The 24357-nt window shown below is 36.8% G+C and overlaps 1 protein-coding gene across 1 annotated transcript; it reads right to left on the reverse strand.

Moving 5' to 3' along the window:
- Nucleotides 1–255: 255 nt before the first annotated feature.
- LOC145662256 (uncharacterized) lies at nt 256–11908 on the reverse strand. Its single transcript, XM_081727637.1, has 6 exons — nt 11429–11908; nt 8039–8299; nt 7379–7579; nt 5575–5786; nt 3260–3404; nt 256–509 (listed from the first exon to the last, which is right to left on the reverse strand). Exons 1-6 carry the CDS (start codon nt 11640–11642, stop codon nt 388–390), a joined length of 1155 nt encoding a protein of 384 aa, XP_081583763.1. The 5' UTR covers nt 11643–11908; the 3' UTR covers nt 256–387.
- Nucleotides 11909–24357: the final 12449 nt, after the last annotated feature.

Consider the following 24357-nt stretch of genomic DNA (forward strand, 5'->3'; position numbering starts at 1 on the left):
CAGAATTTATGGGCGTGCAGACAGTATTTGGAATTTGGCCTGAAGTCTCTTCTGTACTCCTTTCTGGGTCAGCTTCCTGGCATTCACCCCAAAATATTTCATCCTGTGAAGATGAACTATTTATCGCGTTGGGACAATCTTCACCAGGCTGCTTAGAAGAGGAATTGCCAGAGCCAAGAATTTCACTGACTGCCTCATTCAATTCCCTGGCAATTCTTCTTCTTAGCTGCCTGTATGAAACTACTCTAAACATGTTACAATGTAAATACAACTAATGTAAAAACAAGTACAAATATGAAATCACATTAAATGTAAATGTAACTAATGTACAAACAAGTATAAATGTGAAAGCACTTTCCAACAAAAAGCAGTTTATGAACAAAAACTTCACTGACTACTTCTCTGAACCATTTGTTTCGAGAACCGTTGTGGGGCATGCTTCAGCCACGTCTTAATTGTGTCCTCTAAAGTTCGTTCGGTAGAGTTTGGGTCATGCTTTCGTGCTGCTCCTAAAAAGAAAAGATATAATGGTAAGTAGAAAAAGAGAGAAAATCATTATTTGCATATCATTTAAATATATGCTTCAAATATTTTTTTAAATGTGTAAGAAATATTTAGATAAATTATGTTAATGTAACTCAACTTGATAGAGGGAAAGGCGGAAGGGAAACCAGCAAAAGGAAGATCAGGATAGAATATTTTGATGCGCTTACAAAGAAAAAACCATACCAAATTATAGAACATCTCTGCCAAGTAAGAGAAAAGTTGTAAAATTTTCCATGTTGTCCACAAAACTATGGTTGTGGTGAGAAAGAAGAAGACATGAATTTTATCCAAGCACCTAAAGGTCATAATGAACTGGTGAATGTGTCGAGCTGGATCCTTATAATTGAGTGTTGCACTTCAATGGGGAACCTGAATATAGTATCCACTCTCATAATGAATGAATTCCAATATGGTGTGTAAAGGTCTCGTTGTGTAAACAAACTCTCGAACACGTTCCGCGTTTTCACTCAGCGATTGCATATAGCCAGATCTGTAGGATAAATTTTGACAGAATAAGAAAAAACACATCCACCAAATACTTTTGATCCCTACTCAAACGAGCACCTTGGTTGTGAGAGAATTATATTTTCCGAAATGACCTGATTGGATCGAGTTAGGTGCCACACCACCTACATAGAGCTAATAGGGGTCGTTCAAGAGAGATTAATCTTCTATTATTGCTCTCCGGTCGTTACTTCCCTCCGTGATTTTTTTTCTTCTTGACAATGTTTTGACAAGTCTGCTGTTAATGTTAAGATCAAATAAGGACCTCCGGATCAAAACGCGCTAATGCACCAGATAATTTTTTTCAGGAGAAGCAAATAAAATCTACTGGGGCAAATCCGTAAGCCGTAATGCACATAGGCAAACCGCATTTCGATTTGCAGATTCTCAGATACAGGTGCACAGCCTATCTGAAGCTACCTTGCTCTTGTAAACCGCAAGCAATGTTTCCAATGCACTGATTATTACGTCTTACAAAATGCTTCATGCTACTGCAACAGTGGTTTGACTTGGTACCCAAATCTTTGTCGTAATATTGTTGTATTTGTAAATTTCATTTGAATTTTGGAGGGGAACGATATTACAAGCGAAGGTCCTACAACTCGAAACCGATAGGGGGGCACGATAGCTCAGTGGTAGCTTTCCCCGCTGGTCTAGTGGCTAGCACGTGCGCCTTTGGTGTACGGGGTCCCGGGTTCGATTCCCGGTGGGAGAGCCTTTGTGATTTTAATTGTCCTCGATGTTTCTGTGTTCGTGTCCCTGTCGTTCCTAGGTAAGCCAGTTAACCGAGTAAAGCACGTAAAGCAAGTCCAGTGTAGTTAGGTCAAGTAAGTTGCTGAGTCACGTTCGGTGGCTCAGTTAACTTTAAAATAATAAAAAAAAAGTGGTAGAACGCTCATCTCTGGTTCTACAGGTCCCGGGTTCGATTCCCGGCCCCACCATGTGAATTCGTGGTGGACGATACCGTGCTCGTGGTTTTTCTCGGGGTACTCCCGTTTCATCCCACTTTCTCATTCCACCATTTCATTCATCCTTCACCTTTATCATCCTTCATCGTCTCCCTTAGCCCTATCGTTGGCACAATTGCCGGATGTTAAAATTACACATTTACCAATTTTCGAAACCGATTTACTGTAAATTTAACATACTAGTATAATAGGCCTACGTTTCAGTTTGTTAACATAAAAACTACAATTTTTTAGACCCTAGTATATAAATTGAACATTTCAAACTTAATCCCTTTGATGTTGTAAAGCCGTACTTTTGGTATTTTATTAAATTTCAGACCACTGTCAGAACAGAAAATAGGTTCTGTGTTTCTCAACTTTTCAACAGAAATTAACTATCTGTGAATGCAATTTCTCATCTCTACCAAAAGAGATACTGTCATTAATGTGATATATTTTTCAAATTACATTTTTTTTCCATCTTTTTTCAAAACCTCAGATCTTATCAAAAGATATTATTCCAGGGTTATGAAATTTTGTAAAGGGAATACTTAGATATAACTTCTCACTACTGCGAAGGCATTGTGAATTTTTTAAGAACCATAAAATTTTATTTTCATTTATTTATTAATTTATAAAATTTTCGAAATTTCAGACTCCGTGCCATAACAGATCATCTCCAGGTTCTGAAATTTTGCGAAGATAATATTTATATGCCGGTACAACTTTCCTGCAGTGCCGCAAACTATGATCGTCAGTTTCATTTTCTCAACCTCCCCCTTTCCCTGCCTGATGCACATAAAATTCAATGCTGTACTCAAATTACTTATATCCAAGCGGTGGTATAGGATAACAGCGTCCACCTGCCACACGGCACTGACCAAGTCAAGCGCGGGTTCGAACCCTGCTCATAGCGGCATCCTAACAGGTTTTCCCTGGTTTCCCTCAGTATCACCAGGCGAATGTCGGGATAGTACCTTCTCTAAACAGGCCAGGATCCCTTCCTTCTTAAATCCTGACTTAAAGGGCCAATGTGATCTAGCATTTAGAGGCCCGATCCCTTTCTTGTGTACTTTCAATAAACAAATAAATACACAGACAAAAACTACCATAAACCGTCAACTGTGTTCTAGAAAGAAATTAGGTTATACCTATATATCGTCTGAACAAATGCTCGAATGCTTTATAGATGCATAAAAAATCAAACTGTCACTTAGGTAATTAAGGAGTAATTTGTAATATCTTTAAGGAAATCCACTTACGAACCACAGCTGCCTTCAATGTCAGGTTGCAGAAAGCTTTCTTCTCCTTTTTTCCGCGAAAATTGTAGGTCATGGCGACTTCATTGCTCATTACGTGGCGTAGAATGCCACACACTCCAGACCCCAGGGAAGCAAAGTAGGAACACTGAAAGGAAGAAGCAGGAGATATATAGAAGATGGAAATAGTTGTAAAAAATGTTATAGTACTTATAAACCTGGACAGTCGTTCAGAGTAGAAGTCAAAAAAGTGAACTAGATCCTTCGTAATTCCCTCAGGCCTGATTAGAGGGAAAACTATTTTCCTTCAATTTTGTAATGCTGGTTGCACATGTAACTTGACGATTCTCCACATAATGCGATTTTCCTTCTCACTTTGGTCAATTTTATTTTCTTTATAATATATTTCGTAACTTGTTAAAACAAGAAGTGCGAAAGAAAAATGACAGCAAATGCAACACTACGTACTCATATATTTGAAACGAACTACTCATGTTGTATTTGATTATTTTAAAGAAAAAAATATTGTCTCTTTTCATATGTGGAGAATGTAAATAGATTGTTCTTTAAACTTTTAGAAAATAATAATAATTGAAAAATAAAGGGATTACTGATGGAAACAAGAAAAAAACTGTCTAATGTTAACTTTCGTTCCGGGAATCTGAATCGTCTCATCTCTAGAGGCTAACGTAACAACAAAAGCAAGTATATTCATTTAGCAACAGGACAGGGATGATCTATTTTCAAGAATTATACATCACTATAAAACTAACACTGAAATCAACCCCCCCCCCAAAAAAAAAAGAATTCTGTAAGAAAAAAGTCTAAAACCTTTCTAATTTTTTCTGTCATTACTAAAAAATAAACTATAGAAGAAAATTAGAAATGCAGAAGTCAAGCAACTTCATGCATTATGCCAGGAATGCCCTGCTATGCTTTCTTAAAAGTGGAAATATTGAACTGCTGACATCAGTAGTAATAGCTGTTCAACTCTTTGAAACATTTTTCATTACATAAGAAATACCTGCTAAATGAATTCTAAACAAACTATCAAATTCCCTGACTTTTCTAGGAATTTTTAGTACCAGGCTGGATTTGCTATTTCAAGTGAGTGCGAACAACGCTGTAGTAGTGGCGATCTACACACAAAGTCTGCCTTTTCTTCCAACTACTCCCTTTGCATCATGGAGATTGAATATTTTTACATTTGCCGTTACGAAACATACATGATACCACGAAGAAAAAAGTGACAAGTAGCTAGCACAACGCAGTTCTTGTTGTTTTTCCACACCGAAGCGTTCTTAAGTTGACAAGGGAATCAGCGCAAGTTGCGATCGCTATTGCAACAAAGGTTTGGTTTGCTTGTAAGAGGTTTACATGTACATGACAAAAATGCGCAGCGAATGTGCCATCGACAATTACACTGTAAACTACGAGATTGCAATATTCCCATCACAGTGGTCCATACTAAACATGATATGGTTATGTCAGTAACTGTATGCACCGTAAACTGTTCCTTTAGCTAATGTGGTATTACAGTGTATGTTATGCTGGACACTCGCCGCGTTCTACCGAAGGTCACCTGACGAAGCGTCCAAGGCGACATCTAGAGAAACCAGACAGACATGAACGCAGAACAGGGAACCCAGTATAATAAAGACACTCGTATATGTTGCATGAGCATCAACAGTCCATAGTCGCCCCCCCCCCAGAAAAAGTGCGTTTCTTCGGTTAAATTCCACAATAAAACCATAAAAATCCACCTCCAAAAATGTACTTAAAATGATAACCTTCAAGTGATTTGAGCCTTCTCGTACAATTTTCTTGAGAAAAAAAAAAAAAAAAAAGCAGTCGATAAATGTTATAAGCTGTGCAAAATTGAAACAAACACGGGATTTAGATCGGAAAAATTCCGGAATTTTTGTCTTTCACATCAGCTGTTGAGTCTTCGAAGCCGCGCGCTCGCAGTGGTATAGATTTAGGTTGAAAATCTTGCTGTACCTGTAGGAATGTAACTTGTATGTGAAATTACTCGCTATTTAACTGGTCTCCTACCATTCGACAACAGACTTTCTCCAATATTTCATGCCATAATTTATTTTACTAGCAGGAAAAATGAACAAGAAATTTCACTGTAAACAATGACGAAGTGTGGAAACAAAATCATTTAACAGCTATATACTGCATCACTTTCTCTTAACTACCCATGACTTTTCTTTTTACCTACTATCCTTAATTCCGCTGCTTTTGAATTCTTTAACTTTCACCTATGAAGACGTATGAAACACAGGTACGTAGAAGTGAGAATGCAAGCTTACCACGTTTGAGAAATGTTGGTCGTCTTTCAGGAACTCTTCCAACTTTTCCACATCTCCTTGTGTTTTCAAAGGGAAATCCACTGGTAGGTTGCAAATTGGTATACGCTGGATGTCTGAGGAAAGCTTGCTGTTCACTTTCTCCAGTAAGCTGTAAATCTGAACATTCTGCTGTCTAACTTCTATGAGGTAAGACAGGAGCTTCTTTTGTAGATCTGAAATGGAAAGTCAGGAGGAAAAGACTTCAGTGTCAGATAGAAAAGATCTCTGTAATACAAATCAAATTGCTATACAGAATTGCTTACCAACTATTGGGCTTTAACAGAACAATACATCCTAGACCAGTATAGATGGCACTCGCTAATGTAAATGGCTAACTGAAGTGATCAAGTACAATGCAAAAGTTGACTTGAGATAAAGATGTTGAAGATGTACTTTCGTACGAAAAAGAAAGTATGATAAGTGAAAACATACAATGTACACATCGGAAATTTAATAACGGTGGAATACATACTGAATATTAGTTTCTAAAAGTTGGCGAAATCTTCAGGAAAACAAACATGTGTTGTAGTAAAAGAAAATTAAAACCAATAGATTAAATTGAAATTCGATTTAATGTTTTTAAGCATCTTCGTCACAGGTCGGGATGGGGAAGGGGAGAACATGGGAAGGTTGTCGGCCAGGGCCTAGTTTTGTGGGTACCATCCTGCTATTTAACTGGTGCGACTGAGAGAAAACACTGGAAAATCCTGAGTCACGATGACTGGCCGGTGGGCGCAAACCCTCGGTCTTCCGAATGCGAAGCCAGTGTTCTACCAACTGAGCTATGGCCCCTCGATTAAAACAATACAGTAGGATGTGTTAATTACGGCAAGTTAGTACAAATTTAATATTTGAAATTGGCAAAGTTATCATATCTCATGAATATCCTTTTCTTTAGATCATAAACATGGTATTTTATTTTAGATCAATAACAATACTCAACATTAAATATTTCTACAGGTATTATAACAGTGGTGCTTATGTCCATTTTCCACACTTCAAATAATTAAGTCATTAGTTCCATAATTTTGAAAACTGATTTAGTAAAAATTTGCTCAAAGTTAAAAAAAAAAAAAAACTGTTTTCACTAGAATGTTAAACAGAGTACTTTAGAAAAAAGGATTTTTTTCAAGAAAAGTACAAGGAAGTGGAGGCTTATGTGCGATGAGTGAAGTATATAAGTGGATAATGAAATTGGAAAAGAAAAGTATAGCGACAAAATATGAAGACAGAAGAATTATTGTTTAGTTACAGTATTTATATGCAAAGAAACACATACAGTTAAACATCTATGCACAATTTCCATGAGACAGCAGAAAATTAAACAATAGTTACGCGAAAACAATCAATATGTTAAAAAAAAATATTCAAAGTTTTTTTTTTTTTTTTTTTTTTTTTGACCAACAGAAGCAAGCATAGGTACAGGAAAACAATAAGTAGCACCAATGTGTCATATCTCATTTGGTCATTTGGTAAAGTGTAAGCTTACCATTCGGAAGGTCCTAGGATAGATCCCAGAGGACGCCCATCCTGATTGAGGTTTTTCCAGACATTCCCTCAATCACACTAGGCAAATGCCGGAATGGTACCTTCCAAAATTGGCCCTGGTCGACAAACTTCCCACATCCTCTTTCCCAGCCTGTCACAGATGCTCAAAAACGTTAAATCAAATTCAAGTTCAGTGTAAAGAGGAACAATGCATAGAAGTTCTAACGTCATTGGGCATAATTAAATATCAGTTGTGAACCTTAGATCATCAACTTACCTAAGCCAGCGTTATTTTCCTCTGGCCTGCTGTAAGTTCGTGAAGACAACGAACTGAAAGGCGATGAGTTTACTTCTGCTACAAGAATAGACACGTCACCAGTGGGGGATCTACTCGACTCACTGCTCACTCTGTCTCCAGACGCAAACCTCTCCTCTTCCCTCACGACGAAAACAGATGATGAGTGTTCAGCTGTAGGAGCTGTAAAGAAAGAAAGCAAACTTACTTACGAGGTTGACAATAACAAGACAACTCATAGCAACAATAGATAATATTTAAAAAAAAAATGAGTAATAGTCTCCCCTTCAGTCCTAAACGAGCTGTGGAGCTTCTAAAGTTTAACGCTGGTTCAGATTCATGTGTGCCCCCGCAAGAAGTTGAACCCAGGACCCCACTATTGGAAGGTATGTTAATAATGAATGAATATTTCCGATAATTATTATTTGGTTACATGGTGAAGAAGCAAAGTTAACAGATTTTGTACTTGAGTTGTCTTTTTTATTTAACTTGAACATATATAAACTTTCAGAAAGTCATATTTCAATTTTATGCTTCACTAAAACTGTTCAAAATCTGTCATAATTTCTTGCTTTCTAAAACCTGTTAACAATACGGCCAAAAAGTATATCCAGCTTAGAATAATTTTAAAATATCTCTTACCCGCCTCATCAGCCAAGTTCTCAAATATCGGCGTTCCCTGAATGTCAAAAAGCTTCCTTTTTGTAGCTTTCTTCTCTGGCACACTAGTGCCAGCTGAGAGTAAGGGAGGTATACTGCTTGGTTGAAAAAGGTTCACGGGTTTTAATTTCCTCTGAGGTCGTTTGTTGTTTCCAACACGATCTTCAGCATCTGACTCTGTGATGTCACTGCCACTACAATCTTCCAATCTCTTTGCATATGACCTTGCCTTCTCTATATCATCTGAAAACAGAAAGGGAAAAAATATTAATGATTGCCCCTGGAAAAGAGTGAAACAGTGAGCAAAATGTCAAGTATATGGTAAATGAATTCTCTTGGGTGTTTTAAAAGCAGGTACATATGCATAAACATGAAGCCGAATCTCTTATGTATTTTAAGCTCGACAGTTGGTTCTTGTATCAAATGCAATGCACTTTAACTAGTATCGTTACTGCCTTTCCGGATGGCTAAAACTCTCAATATCCTGCAAAATCAAGGGATGATGTGACCGCATTTGAACATGGTTGTACTTCGTGTTTACGATTGTAAACTTTACTAGTAGGCGCAAACATTGATTTACACCGTTCGCAACGCTGTATGAGAGGAGGAGCTAATCTGGCCAGTGTTGCTAGATACACCCACTCACTATTTATCAGAGTTGGCAAAAACCATGGTTTTTATTGAAAAAAACAAAAAACTAGGTTTTTTGGTTTAAACCCGGTTTTTTAGTTTAAACCAGTTTTTTTTTGGTTTAAATAATTTACTCTACGTATTTATATTAAATATGGACAGAAATTAGTTTGTTTCGCCTTGGCGTTATTATGCAACAACAAGGTTATGCTGGAAGGGGTCACATAAGCTTAAAGCGGAATCCAAACCGCTTCTCGGCTTACATCCAAGAGAAATTGTCCAATTGGACACGAAACAGGGACTAATTGGTCATAAATGCGATTGCCGACTCACTCACGAAGGACTCTTTATAAAGATACGTTGTAATAGGCCTGGTTGTTAATGTAATTGTCAAGAGTCATATCAGAAGGACAAAAAGATAAACAGTTACACAAGTAAAAAATTTGTACAGAATTATATACAAATCGGGAAACTCCCGCGATAAACTTATAATCCTCATGTGAAATTTAAAATTCGCGTAGATTGTACTACAGTTTCTTTTAGTCAGAGATTGCATCTATCCAGTATACGTCTGACGTTCCGTTTGGAACTGAAAGGTACAAACAAGTCGTTGAATCGCTTAAATAGTACCGAGATTGTCAGGAATAATAATAGTAATAAAAATTTGACAAACTATCTTTTTCAGAGAGTATGTTGTTGACGTTTCTACAACTGCCTACATCCATGTACCTGTGAAAAAAAACTCATGACGTAGTCTAGAAAGTAAAACCTCAGACCACTCGAAACGTCTGAGTGAGAAATATAAAATGCCTCTCAAATTCCAAAAGGGATTTGGAAATTACCTGCTCTTGTTATGGTCACATATTCATGTGCTGTTGCGGAATAACCCTATTTTGAAACTTGTATTTTGACGCTGAATGGTGTTATTTTGTTAATTTCGGTAAGAGTTTACTTTGAGCACAACGAATCCTATTACTGTCTTTAGAGGAAGGTTTCTAGAACACTGGCCCGCCTACCTGTACAAGGGGTACTAACCGAACTTAACTAACTTGGCCTGACCTAACCTACCTAACATATTCAACCTCCTGTATTAGTGCCGTATCGTCGGACTACTTTGAAAACTGAAAAAATGCACCAAAATATACTGCATTCGGCTATATTCTGTTGGATTACATCAAGTTACGTTAGAAGACGTTACTTTACGTTAGGGGCATATAAACTACAGTCCAAAGAAACAACTCAACCTGTACTAGGTGGCCACTAAAAGCACGAATTCTATCTAACCGAGTCAGGGCAAAAGCGCAGCAGGAGAGCCCGAGCGGAGCAAGGGGGCGCGTCCGAAGGAAGCAGGCGTGTCAGCGAAGGTGGGTATACGCGTAAGCGAGGGCAGTGACAACATGTGGGTTTTGACGGTCAGAAAAATTTAAATAACACTTGTCATCGTTCCATACTAACAACACTTCACTTGTTAACATACAATACAGCTTCTGTACATTCTGCAAAAATTCATTCCCGCTCAGTTAGGAGTCACTTACCTTCAAAACTGAGGCTTGTAAACTTTTCCAATTTCAGGAAAAAAATCGTGTACAACAATTTCCTGGAGTTTCTTTTCCTTAAATAAATACTCCGCTAAATAGCCCTCGACGTTCTCTTATTTCTTCCCCAACGCCATGCCTTTCGTGCTACTATATCATAAGAAATGCACCTCTCCGCGAAATAGTCCTTCCGCCTCCAAATACAGTGCCGCTTACATCAAACACAACCAATAAAAACGGCAACTTTATTCAGTTTTACTATTTTACTTATCTTATTCACTCATTCCTCTTCACAAACTTAAATAAATTCTCCAATTGACCCGGTAAATTTCCTAAAATTGGTCCGGCGATACAGCACTTAACCCCAACCTCTAATCAAATTTAAATTAACATTATTTTGGATTTTTTTTTTTTTTTTTTTTTTTTTTTTTTTTTTTTTTTTTTACGAAAACCTTGTTTAAGGCAGTGTTCTTGTAACAGGGGGCCAGCGTTCTAGAACTTTCCTTCTTTTGGGTCTGGTTAAGCTGGTTAGTTCTCTTTAATGATGATGAAAGGAATGGTATTTAGTAATATTTTTACCCTTGTACTTAAGAAAAATAGATTCAAGTAGGCCTATATGTGAGCCTATCAGTGTTCTGCTTAAAGCAAACTTTTGCCATATTCTTCCCTTGTACTAATGTTTAGTGGTGTATGTGAGCAAGGTACTAATGATGTTTTCTGCTTTATCTCTACCCGCATATGTTACTTTTTCTGTGTTTACAGGTGATACAAGCGAGGGAAACAAGCGGAGGAAACTGATTCTGTCAATGTTCATCAGAGATTATGCATATGGAAGAATCTGTTTTCCGCAACATTTTTCTTCGGTTTCATCATCTGTACATGCAGAAAAATAAACACACTGCTGAACAAGATTGCACTTATTTAATATAAAAACACATTTACACGTGTTTTTATATTAAATAAGTGCAGTCTTGTTCAGCAGTGTGTTTATTTTTCTGATTTTATTCGCAAGACATTGACTATGATTGTGTGTCTGTACATGCAGAAGTAGCATTTGTTGGTAGGGATGATCAAGCACGAGTGGCGAGACTGTCATCTTAAGAATGACCGGTAACATGACTAAAAAAAACTTCTTTAAAGATAAACTAACACCTTATCCTAACTTACGCAAAACAATATGCAAATTATTGAATTAAAATATACTAACCTGTTTCATATTTGATTTTCCTTATTTCGAACAAAGTCCAATCTTCTTCGTTTGGTTCTTCCCCCTTGAGTAGTATAGCCTCAAAATTTCTTCTTACTTTTGCTTTTGTCGGCCAGAAAGCTTGTTTCTTGCGTGGCGTGAGCCACGATTTGTGGATGATGACAATGGGAATACCATCACTACAAGAGTTTTCTTCCACTACGAGAAAAGACATGGTGCAACTACATATACGGTAATCTTCCACCTTGCCGCCTACGAAAACTGCGAAGCCAGCGCATGCGCGGTTATCATGCACACAGCGCACGACACAGACATGGTACCTTGTAGACGTACATGGTACTTCCTGTTTCGAACATTAGAGGTTACGTGATCCACACTGTCCATGCAACGACGTTCATGGTTCGTATTGAAAAATGTCGTCATTCATATTGACTATTATGGAACGTTCCAGATTCGTACCTCCATCGGCAATAAAAGTTGTCATCACCATGCCATTAGTGGTACGTTTTTTGGTGGCCTAAATATCTAGAAAGACGTCTTCCAAGATATTGGTACTATAGAAAGACGTTCATGGTCTGGTTTGTGTTACCTGGGTGGTTATGTATATTGGTCCATTCCCTATTATAAGACATGGGTATATTGATGCACCCCGGGAGGGGTACCTTGGCCCACCTCTTTATTTTGGAAATTGCCCAATTTAAACATTTGGTATAATAGTATAAGACCCTAATATATATTACTATAAATTTGGGTGGTCCATCTCGTTCCCTTTCATGGGTACAAAATTGCCAAATTTTAGTACAACCACGTGTTTCGTTTTGACCTAATTTATTCACTTGGATGAGGTCCTATTACCTAATATGATTATATGGTCATGTATAGGGGTCCATTTTCTATCATAAGACATGGGTACATTGATGCACCCCGGGATGGGTACCATAGTCAATCCCTTAAATTTTGGAAATTTTTCAATTTGAGCATTCGGTATCATAGTACATGCCTCAACATGTATCATGATAAATTTGGGTGGTCCACCTCGTTCCCTTTTAGGGGTACAAAATTGCCAAAAATATAAACGTAAGCAATACGTTGTATCACGTGTTTGGTTTTTGGCCCAATTTCTCCCCTTTGATGAGGCTCTATTACCTTATATGGTTATATGGTCATGTATATGGGTTCATTTCCTATCATAAGACATGGGTACATTGACGCACCCTTTAAAAATTTGGGAGGGGTATCTTGACTCATCCACTCAGCTTTAGAAATTGTTTAATATAAGCATTTGGTATCATAGTACAGGACTTCAATATGTACCACTATAAATTTGGATGGTCCACATCGTTCCCTTTTCATAGGTAAAGAACTACCAAAAATCAAATTTCGGAGGTTATTGACCCCTATTTAGCATGTTATATGGTTTATTACCTTTATATGTTTATGTGCCCTTTTAAATTTGGGAATTATCAGGTAACAAAATTCGGTAAACGTTTTCTAGGACCCATTGGTGTTCCTCTTATGGCCAAATATTCAAAATTTAAAGGTTATTGACTGGCTTTATTACTTTTTCATAAGACACAGGTGTATTTGTGTACCAATCTTAAATTTTGGGAGGGGGTACATTTCTTATTGTCATATCAATAATTGGTAATTGGATAGTATCTCATTCATTGGGTAAATCATTGTGATCACGTGATCAGTTATTGACCTATGATGGGATTAGGAGTCCAGGACATTGGTACATTGAAACTTTGTACGATAATTTGATAATGCGTCATTGCTATTGATTATTACAGCCAAATATAAACGTAAGCAATACGATGTACCACGTGATTGACCTTGATGAGGTAGTGTACAGGGATACATGGCTAACCTTATTGAATCTTATGACTCATAGTCTTAAGGGAATACATGCTACAACACTGGCAAAGTTATTGTTGATGCAATTTGATTGGTTGATCACTATCTTTCGTGCATGTCTTATGAAAGGGAATGGACCCCTGTATACGCCCATATAACCATATAGGGTAATAACACCTCATCCAAGGGGATAAATTAGGTCAAAAACCTTCGAAATTTGAATTTTTGGCAATTTTTTACCCATGAAAGGGAACGACATAGACACCCAATACTGATAGAGGTACATACTATGGTCCCAGGCTACCATACCAAATTTTTAGATTTGGCAATTTCCAAAATTTAAGGGGGGTGGTCCTATGTACCCCTGCCAAAATTTAGGGGGTGGGCCATGGTACCCCTGCCAAAATTTAGAGGGGGTGGTCCTAGGTACCCCTAGGTCATTGACCCCGGGCCAAGGTCATTGACCTTTGACCTATGACGTCACAAAAATTTTTGCTGACTCGGCTCAATATACGGGGACCCCTACTACTCCTCCGTACGTCCCTGGTAATCAGCATGAATTGGTCCTTCAAATGACATGCTTATTTCTCTGCAGATGTGCTTTCTCCCGAACTTCCCTTGTCAGCTGGCTTCAGACCATCATATCCATTAAATAATACAATAAAACAATTAATATAAACAATGAAATGTGCCAATTGTACATATAACAGAAAAGACCAAATCCCTTTATAAATATCCAAGTGTATGTCCTTCCACTTAGTGAGGATCTTTGTAACTTATAGGATGCCACATAGATTTGCTGTGCCACATAGATTTACTAAATTAATCCCTACTAAATTAATTAATAATATATATATATATATATATATATATACAGACACTATAAAGCAAATGGGCTGATAGTATACGATAGTGTCGGGGATGGTGACACCTTTACATCGAACTTTGCTTGTCGTGTAAACATTATTTGACATTAGTGTCTTCATCTTCGACGTACCTATGAGCAATTTACTGTATATTCGTGTATTGAAACTGGTGAAACAAATTTCAATGTTTCAGAATGTAAAAAAGAAGAAGAAGAAGAAGAAGAAGCCAGGGTCGAGAAGCCTCAGACAACTAACAGCAGAGATATATTATCTTGTAAACTTTTGTCCTTGCCTTGTGAGCTTATTTGAATTTATTTTTAAGATCTTTAGGCAACTTTGGCCCACTCCGAATGGATGATGATGGGAAAATTAGTGGAATGAAGAAAGTAGTAGGATACTAGACAACTTCGAGAAAACACACACATTCGAATATGAAATGAAATCTTTGAGTTTTCCCACGGTTATGCCGGTTAGGCTAAAGGAGACAGTGATGATGAGTAATGAATGAAATGGTGGAATGAAGATAGTGGGAAGAAACGGGAGAACCCCGAGAAAACCCACGGTGTTTGTCCACCACAAAGTTCACTTGGCGGGGCTGGGAACGAACCCGAGACCCCAAGCACCAGAGGTGAACGCTCTACCACTGAGCCACCGCGGTCCCCACACACATTCAATGTTTGTCCACCACAAAGCTCACATGGCACTAACCGAGATCGAACCGACTACCACATACACCAGAGGTGAAGGCTTTACGGTGTAGCTACCGTGACATTTCTTGTCTTGTGTTTTCTGGGTAATGTTTGTAACTTAGTTGTATCTTGATTAGCATTGTGCAGCCTGCTACATTTTACTTTTGTTCCCATGGTATGCTGCTATATTTTTTACGAGACAAAACGAGATGAGACGAGACGAGACGAGACGGGACAGAACCTCTCGAGACGAGACGAGACAGCCTGAGGTCTCGTCTCGACTCGTCTCGTGGTAACACTACTCAATGGTGTGTTGCCAGCTTTTGCGTCGGGTATTGAAACACGAAATTACTCACTGCAAATAAATCTCATATGAAATTAAATGACACAAAAGAGAACTGAAAAGAATGCTCTCAATAACCAGCAGGTCCACTACTCAAATTGACATTCGACTAAAAGAATGTGCATTGGTTTATATTCAAACTGGCAACGTACGGAAAGGATGGAATGTTTACCATTGCAGAGCGAGAGAAATGAGCCAATATAATAGGCTGAACGTGCTGTTGCCATAGAAACAGTTCATTTTGCCTGATTGTTATGGCCACATGCAGGAAGGAAAAATCAAAGGAAAGCCACTGTCAGAAGTTGCATCAAATGGACTTTAGGTTTCCTTAAGAAAATTTCTGTTGGCTGACAAAAATTTTCCCTTTTCTTACCGAAATTTCCCTATTTTGTTGAGTGTCCAATTCCTACGAAAGAAGTTATGTGATAAGATTAATTTAACTATAGTAAAGGAAGTGTCCACCAAATTTGTTTTGTTCATTTGCTTTTTGCTTCTGTTCCCTTTTTTTTTCCTGTTTTAACCCCCAAAAATACATACAAATACACCGAGCCAACAATGAGTGTCAACTATGCTACTTTGACACACACACACATATTCATACTTAGTGCCGAATTTACGTATAATCTAAACAAGCTATAGCTTAGGGCCCCACTCTCTTGGGGGCTCCCAAAATTAAAAGAAAACTGGATGTACATTTCCAAAATATAAGGAAAACAATAAGTAAAATAAAATCTGAATATAGCAACAATCCTTTGTATTGTGTAGGCTCTTTGCTTAACAAAATATCAGTTTATTCCTGAAGAACAAAGAAAAGTTTCAGCTTTTATATCGGTCAATCAGTCAGCGAGAGAATTTTCCTAGATTTTCACGTTTTATCTAAAGAAAAGTTCCTTTTTGCTAAATTTACCTACTAATCTCAAAGTACGGACACTGGAACAACGTAATTAGAATGTGTTGGCAACTCTGATGTATTGACTTCAAGGGATGCTCATAGGCTTACACAAGGCGAAACTGTAGTAAATATGTTTACCATTTACGATGCGAAGTTGGACTCTCTTTTCATGACGAGATTTAGAGGACCACACACAATGATCTCATACCTCCATTGAACCGAGGACTTGATATATGATAAGGGGCCGCGGTGGCTCAGTGGTAGAGCGTTCACCTCTGGCGCTTAGAGTTTCAGGTTCAAACCCAGCCCCCGCCAAGTGAACTTTGTGGTGGACAAACACCGTGTGGGTGGATCTTTTCGGGGTTCTCCCGTTTCCTCCCACTTTCTTCATTTCACCATTTCATTCATGTCTCATCATCACCGTCTCCTTTAGCCTAACCGGCATAATCGTGGGATGTTAAAAATTTCGTTTTTTTAAAAATATATGATACTATACCTCATATAATTATCATAAGTGATTTTCATTGAGTACACTTTTTCTTCAGCATATCCCACAAGAAGTAAAAGAATTAATGCCAAAGGGAAGTAAGACCCACTTCGTACAACCACATCAAATGCAGCGTGTATTGCCGTCATAATGGGTAGGGTCTTATCCTGCTGGAACCACTCAAGAAGGCCTTCATTTAACTCAGTGGTTACGAAACTTTTTGGCTCACGACACACTTTATTGAACACACACAACATCGAGACATAATTTTTGACTTTTTAAAAAATTATTAATAAACTATATTATAACAGTGTAATTCTGTAAGTTTCTATGAACTAATGACACTATGTAGTACTCGGCATTGATGTTACCGCTGAAGACGTTGTCTGGTACAATCTGTCTCCTGCTACGCTAACCATGTAGGCACAAGCAAGCTCTCCGTAATTAATTGACCGATTTGAAAAACAAGAAAAATATTTGTTGACTCATGCCTCGCGACCTACTTTATAGGTATAATTAGTGTCTTACCTTTAGCTATTGATATGCCACATTGACTTGATCCCTTGTCTTCCGTTGCAAGCGCTGCTATCGGCTGAAGGAAATCCACTCGCTTTCTCTCGCTTAGCAACAGCTGAACCCTTATTGGTTCAACGCGTGGGTGTGTGAGGGTGTGAGCGTTAGTTCGCATTTTTGCCACGGCTCAAGTCATTTTGGCAGCAGAATAGGTGCAGTCATGTCCAAAATCATTGTCATATATTTATAACTGTTTCTTGTAAAAATATAATTTGATAATGACTCTGCAGGGTACTTTTAATACTGATACTAAAGTTTATTCAAGGATCGTCCAGTACCTCATGTAAAAAAAAAAAAAAAAAAAAATACACGTGATGATTGTTTGATTTTATTGGTTAGAGAGCCTTAGAACACCCATGCGGCAGAAGAAAATAGTCCTTGCTTATAAGGCTCATTACCAGGATTCCTTAGAATTAGAGAACAAAAACAACACTTTATCTAAGCACTAAATTGAATTAATGCAATAAAAGAGAATACGCATGCATTGAAAGTGGTTTTGACCCAACTTTAGCGCGAATTACAGTTAACAATATGGTCACATGCGGGAAATAAGTAAAACATCGACAGGGTACAAACACGCACTTCTCGAAAGAAGTGCTGACCGATAACCAATCATCCGATGACTGGCGGAGTAACACAATTATGCAATGTTTATATCAGGATCAGAAGGTTCGTTGAATGAACTTTATATGTGTAATCGGGAAATGTATATTTGTGGTAAATTTCATGGGAAAAAGTATATAAATAGGAAAATTAGAATGAGTTAAACAAAATGTTGCTAAATGGATAAGAAAGTTTTATTTTCGTTTTATTGTGCTTATTTACTGCTCTTTTGACATGAAATTTGCCACATACATGTCTTTGCCGATTATACACGTACTAATATTATAAGAAATACCAGGCGGATTCGTTATCAAATTATATTCCTACAACATATTTATAGACATGCGACAATAATTTTGGACATGAGTGTACTTTACGCACCTAAATCACTAAGCTAACGAAAACATGAAAAAATACAACAAAATATTTTAGAATGTGTTAAGAGACTTTTAAAAAGCGTTAAAAACAGAAAATGATCATAAATAAGACTAAAACCATAAGCACTGAAAGGAGAAAACCATTTTAAAAAGCGTTAAAAGCATAAAATATTTTTTGGAAAGTGCTGAAGTATTTATTACTGGTATTAATAAAAAATTTAAGTCTGTATTAAGCCAAAAGAAACTAATGCCAATATACACAGGATGTTCTAAGAATGGTGCCTACGGACTATAGAACAGTATTCTACAAGTCAAAATAAACCGATATACAGGGTGTTTGAAAACAACACCGACAACGTTTGGGAGATAATACCTGACACGAAAATAAGAGAAAAAGTATAGACCAAATTGGATTCACAAATGCCTCGTTTCGGAGTTATAGGCTGCCGAAATCATGAAAAAAAAAAAAGAACTTTAAAGGTCCATAGCTCCAACAATAACAGAGGTACCTACCGAAGTCGGGTCAAGACTTCCCTTAGGAAGTAATATGTGCGCTATGCAAAAATCCATGTTTCAAAATCCTGCGGTACTTCCGCAACAGTTTTTATAGAGGGAGTCTGGCTGCGGGCATATAATTTGAAGTACTCACCAACTACCTCTATATAAATTGCTCCGGACTTTAGATAGGGCACATACTAGTTCGTAAGTGAAGTTTTGACCCGACTACCGTAGGTCCCATAGTTTTTTTTTTTTTTTTTTTTTTTTTTAGCTTTGGACCTTTAAATTTCAATTTTTCATGATTTCGGCAGCCTATAACTCCGAAAGGAAGTATTTGTGCACCCAAGTTGGTCTATACTTTTCGTCTTATCTTGGTGTCAGGAATCACCTCTCAAACATTGTCGGTGCTATTTTGAAACACCCTATATATATATAATTGTATACCTTTCGGGTTCTCGTCTAGAGACGCGAATTTCACAATGTGGCATCGTCGCAAATAAAGAACTATAGAGTAGATCTACCAATTTATCAAATAGTTACATCTATATCTATTTGCAGATGGCAGTTAAAGTGATATAGGTTGACACTACCACCACTTATTAGCCATACAATTGATATAACTGCTTGATGCGTTCGTAGAGCAATGCTAATGGTTCCAGGTTAATCTGTGACGTTGCCATTTTGATTCCCTATGGCGGCTGAAGGAGGCCCTGGAGAAAATGAAATGAAATCTTTGAGTTTTACGTCCCACGCTTATGCCGGTTAGGCTAAAGGAGACGGTGATAATGAGAGATGAGTGAAATGGTGGAATGAAGAAAGTGGGAGGAAACGGGAGAACCCCGAGAAAACCCACGAGCACGGTGTTTGTCCACCACAAAGTTCACTTGGCGGGGGCTGGGATCGAACCCGGGACCCCAAGCACCAGAGGTGAACGCTCGAGGCCCTGGAGAGTATGCCTTTTGTGTAGAATTCTCGCTTTATTTTGACCTGAAGAATAGCCCTCTGTTGTTCTTGTTCACCATTTTTAGAACACCTGATATATAAACTTTAGCTTCAATGATAATTTTACGTATTAAGCATTAATTAATTTGGTTTGGCATACATCAAAAGTTATTTATTGATAATAGTAAATTTTTCATCTCTCTTAAAAATTATTGTCTGATTTTTAGCACTTTTTTCACTATTATTTTCTGCTTCTTTTTCGTTGTTGTTGAAGTCGACTAATATATTTTTTCCAAATTTGTTTTACTTTTTAAAAAAAGATGTTCATTTACATTTCAAACAGAGTTTCGAAAGTTATTATATGAGGTATGTGCTATATAGTTCTCGATGACCCCGTTTCAAGGCGCCACTAGTATTGCTTCTAACGGTATTGCCACCTAGTTTGGTATTCGATAACTATCTACCGGAAGCGTTTTCAAATTGTCGTAACTCCTTTCTTGCTAGTATTACATTTATTGGGTTAAACTAATGAATAAAAAACGCCGAACATTTGTACAAAAAAATATCAATAGTGGGAAAAATTAACTGACTTTTACATGCTCTGCAATACCGCTAGATCAGAGACGCTCCCACGGGATATCCATTGGTTCCGAACCTCCGCAAAACTTTCTAACTCAGCATACATTTGTTCAATTTTCACTTTTTCAATAAAACTAAACTCGTACTTATTTAACAGGAAAATGATTGATGTAACATAAAAATTTGATCTTACACTTCATCTGTACTCTTTCTCTTATAAAAAGAATCTAGTTCTATCTTTTTTGTGTGTGAAAATATAGATGGAAGTATTTTACAATTACTTATTGTTTTTTCGGGTGCTGAATGATACCCGTTTAATACTACATAGACTAGAGGATTGCAGAGGCGGATTGTCCACCCCCCCTGAAAAGGAAACTTATTTTACAATATAAATAAAACCCATCCCAAAGTTTGGAACTCTTAAAATAGCTCTAAATAGCAGTATTACAAGCCACCGCGCCCCCTAGAAGTCCGTTCTGGATCCGCCCCTGGTGTCTTGTAATATTGGACCCCTGTCTACAAAAAAATCTGTATGCGTGCCTGCATTAGATCAACAGGGACTGCGGTGGTTCAGTTGTAGAGCACTCAAGGATGGTACTTGAGGTTCCCCATTCGACCCGAGAGAGGTGCCAAACAGGTGGACTTTGTGTGGACAAAGAACATTGCGTGGGTTTTCTCGGGGTCCTCCCGTTTATTCACATATTTTTCAATCCACAATTATCATCTATTTCATTATCATCCTCTCTCTTAGTCTAGGTGCACAGTCATGAAAAATGAAATGAAATTTTGAGTTTTACGTCCCACGGTTATGCCGGTTAGGCTAAAGGAGACGGTGATAATGAGTAATGAATGAAATGGTGGAATGAAGAAAGTGGGAGGAAACGGGAGAACCCCAAGAAAACCCACGCACACGGTGTTTGTCCACCACAAAGTTCACTTGGCGGGAGCAGGGTTTGAACCCGAGACCCCTAGCACCAGAGGTGAACGCTCTACCACTGAGCCACCGCGGCCCCCTGTGCACAATTATGTTACATTAAACTAACTAACTCTATGGTCTATGGAACCCGAAGGTTCAATGCCGCGTTCACAAAAGCTTTCCACTGACTTCTATCCTTAACCAATTGGATCCAGTTTCTACTTTGTATTCCAATCTCTGCGAGATCCATCTTAGTATTGTCCTCCCATCTGCGCCTAGGTCTTCCTAATGGTCGTTTTCCGATTGGTCTTCCAGTCAAAACTTTGAAAGCGTTTCTACTTTCTTCCATTCTAGCTACATGACCCGCCCACCTAAGCCTCCTAGACTTGACGATCCTAACAATGTTGGGTAAACCGTATAAACTATGTAGTTCCTCGTTATGAAGCTTCCGCCATTCCCCATTCCCGTTCCTCTTAGGTCCGAATATTCGTCTCAGGATCTTGTTCTCAAACACTTTCAGTCTATGTTCTCCCCTCAGAGTAAACAACCACGTTTCGGGACCATAAAGAACAACAGGCATGATTATTGTTTTGTATATTTTAAGCTTCAAATTCCTCGACAGAATTCGCGACGACAAGAGATTTTGAACCGAATAGTAACACGAATTCCCTGCTTTTAGTCGACAATTAATTTCTTCGTGAATGTGATTTTTCTCTGTTAATATTGATCCTAGATATTTGAAACTATCCACTTTATCCAAACTATTATTTAACTTTTTAACGCATCCATAATTTGCTAGACAAACACTGTTGGCAACCTAATATAAAGTCGTACTTTTTAAATGACACTGCTTCAGATTATTACATATTTCAAATCTATGTGTTAAATGAAGTGTTAGAATACCATATACGTATCTTACACAGTGTTAAAAAGTAAAGACGCTACAGTCTTAGAAATATTCAAATAATATTAACAACGCAAACTGAGATGTATGGGGTAAATCACATCAAAAGTGTCTTAGTGCCGAATATTAGGGCGAAACGAGAGTATCTCGAGAAAACCCACTGTCACGACAAATTTTATTGAGGAAGGATCGAACTAGGAACCGCACACGTATCAGAGGTAAGCGCTCTGTCACTAAGCCCAAGGATGAAACTGATATTGAAGCATAATTATAAAGATTTTCATTATGATCCCAGCAAGATGACAATGTATTGTACGGTTTATAAGATGTAACCCAAAGTTGACATTACCTCTTAAAAACATTAAGTTTTGCTTACGTACAATATTGTTCAAAGATAAGGCATAAAATCAATCGATACATTAAATCGAGCTGAACAAAATCACGAACTTGAGAGTAAATTGTCATGTTTATCTTTACAATATACCAAGAAAAAAATATGGCGCTTAAGAGCTTGACTTACAAAAAATAATACAAAATTTTCCATTTTTCTTTTGCTTGTTTTCCGTAAGTAAAAGAAGATAATGAAATGCAACTTACCACAATCATAGACAATGTTATTCTACAACAGAAAATATGAACTCAAAGAATTTTCAGTATTGCCATTCATAGAAATTACAGTGTTGCCATAATAATTTCTCCCAAAATCTAAGTCAAGGCAGCGACTAGAGGATCGAAGTCAACTGCATTTGATTACGTATCATGTTGGCTTGGAACCTGTGAACCACTTTTTAAATAATAGTTGTATTTAGTTTGTAATAAACAAAATAGTTTTAACATACAGCTACTAAAATTAAATAATAATGTTATTTAAAAAGTAGTTCACAGGATACCTAAATAACATGATACGTAATCAAATGTAATTAAGATCGTTTCTTTAGTCGCTGTCTTAACTTAGATTTTGGGGGGAATTGTTATTCTGGCAGGACTGTATGGTAACACTGAAAATTCTTCAGGTTCACATTTTCTATTGTAGAATAACATTATCTATGATTGTGATAAGGTGCATTTCATTATCTCCTTTCACCTATGAAAAACAAGCAAAAGAAAAATGGTAAATTTTGTATTATTTTTAGGAAGTCAGGCTCTTAAGGGTCTTCACTACAGCAAAATTAAACTACCGTTTATTTTAGAGTTTTTCTCCAATACCTTCAAAACAAATAAAAATATTCAAAAAGCAGAAACGTAGTGAACTAGACAATATGATTTTGCATGTGATACCTTTACCACAATTCACCTATCTGCTTTTGGTATACCGCTATTTACAGAACCCGCAAAAAATGTTAAATCTATGTACAGTTGCAAATCGAAAGCAGATAGATGAGTTGTGATAACGGTATCACATGCCAAATCATATTGTCTAGTTCACTACGTTTCTGATTTTCGTATATTTTTTTTTATTTGTTTTGAAGATATTACAGAAAAACTCTAAAATTAGCGGTAGTTTAATTTCGGTGTAGTAAAGACCCTTAAGTTTAATATGTTGTTTGTTGACAATAATAATAATAATAATAATAATAATAATAATAATAATAATAATAATAATAATAATAATAATAATAATAATAATAATAATAATAATAATAATAATAATAATAATAATTATTATTATTATTATTATTATTATTATTATTATTATTATTATTTATTTATTTATTTATTTATTTATTTATTTATTTATTTATTTATTTATTGTGTTGAAACGCACTGTTTATGTAAATAAAATGCTCTCTATTAAGGAACAGATTGTCTCGATTGCTTTTCCTTTCCTGTTGGTGACGCATATACTTTTAACAGTGAGACACATATCAATTTCGATAATAATAACAATAATATCCAGGAGCTAAAAATATTAAACACTTAGACATTATGTTAATAAATAATAAAAAACCTAAATTGGGCACCAAACGGTTTAATGGTAAAATATGTAAGTTACTATTCTTTCAAAACTTCTTATAATATTTTCCATTGGGCAAGCATTGCTTTTTATAGACTTAAAGATTTGAACTATTCATTGAGCAAAACCATACGTTTATCGTAAAAATTATTAAGTGTGTAATTGTTTCGTCAACTATTCACTTTAGCTTCATCAGATACTATCTCTTCTTGTTTTTTCTTGTTTTCACGTTCTTGTTTTTATTATTATTATAATCGTAATTGAGATTTTAAGAGTAAACATATGTAAAAGAATAATTCTGCAGGTTGTTTTGCATGTGTGCATCTTAGAATTGGTTGAGTACTCATAGGAAAGAACAGAGACTGGGCTGGAAATATCAGAAATACTTTAAAAAAATGCAAAATGAGAACAAGAACGGAATGAAAATTTTAAAAAGAAGTTACACATTT

The sequence above is a fragment of the Thermobia domestica genome, chromosome 10, assembly GCF_964235325.1.
Source record: "Thermobia domestica chromosome 10, izTheDome1.hap1.1, whole genome shotgun sequence".
In the NCBI taxonomy this organism is placed as follows: domain Eukaryota; kingdom Metazoa; phylum Arthropoda; class Insecta; order Zygentoma; family Lepismatidae; genus Thermobia; species Thermobia domestica.

Excerpts from the sequence above, each read along its gene's own strand:
- LOC145662256 (XM_081727637.1), bottom strand. The coding sequence starts at position 11,642 with ATGTCTTTTCTCGTAGTGGAAGAAAACTCTTGTAGTGATGGTATTCCC. Across the intron at positions 7,580-8,038 it reads GAACTTGGCTGATGAGGCGG|CTCCTACAGCTGAACACTCA; the intron begins GTAAGAGATATT and ends CTTTCTTTACAG. Across the intron at positions 5,787-7,378 it reads GGAAAATAACGCTGGCTTAG|ATCTACAAAAGAAGCTCCTG; the intron begins GTAAGTTGATGA and ends TTTCCATTTCAG.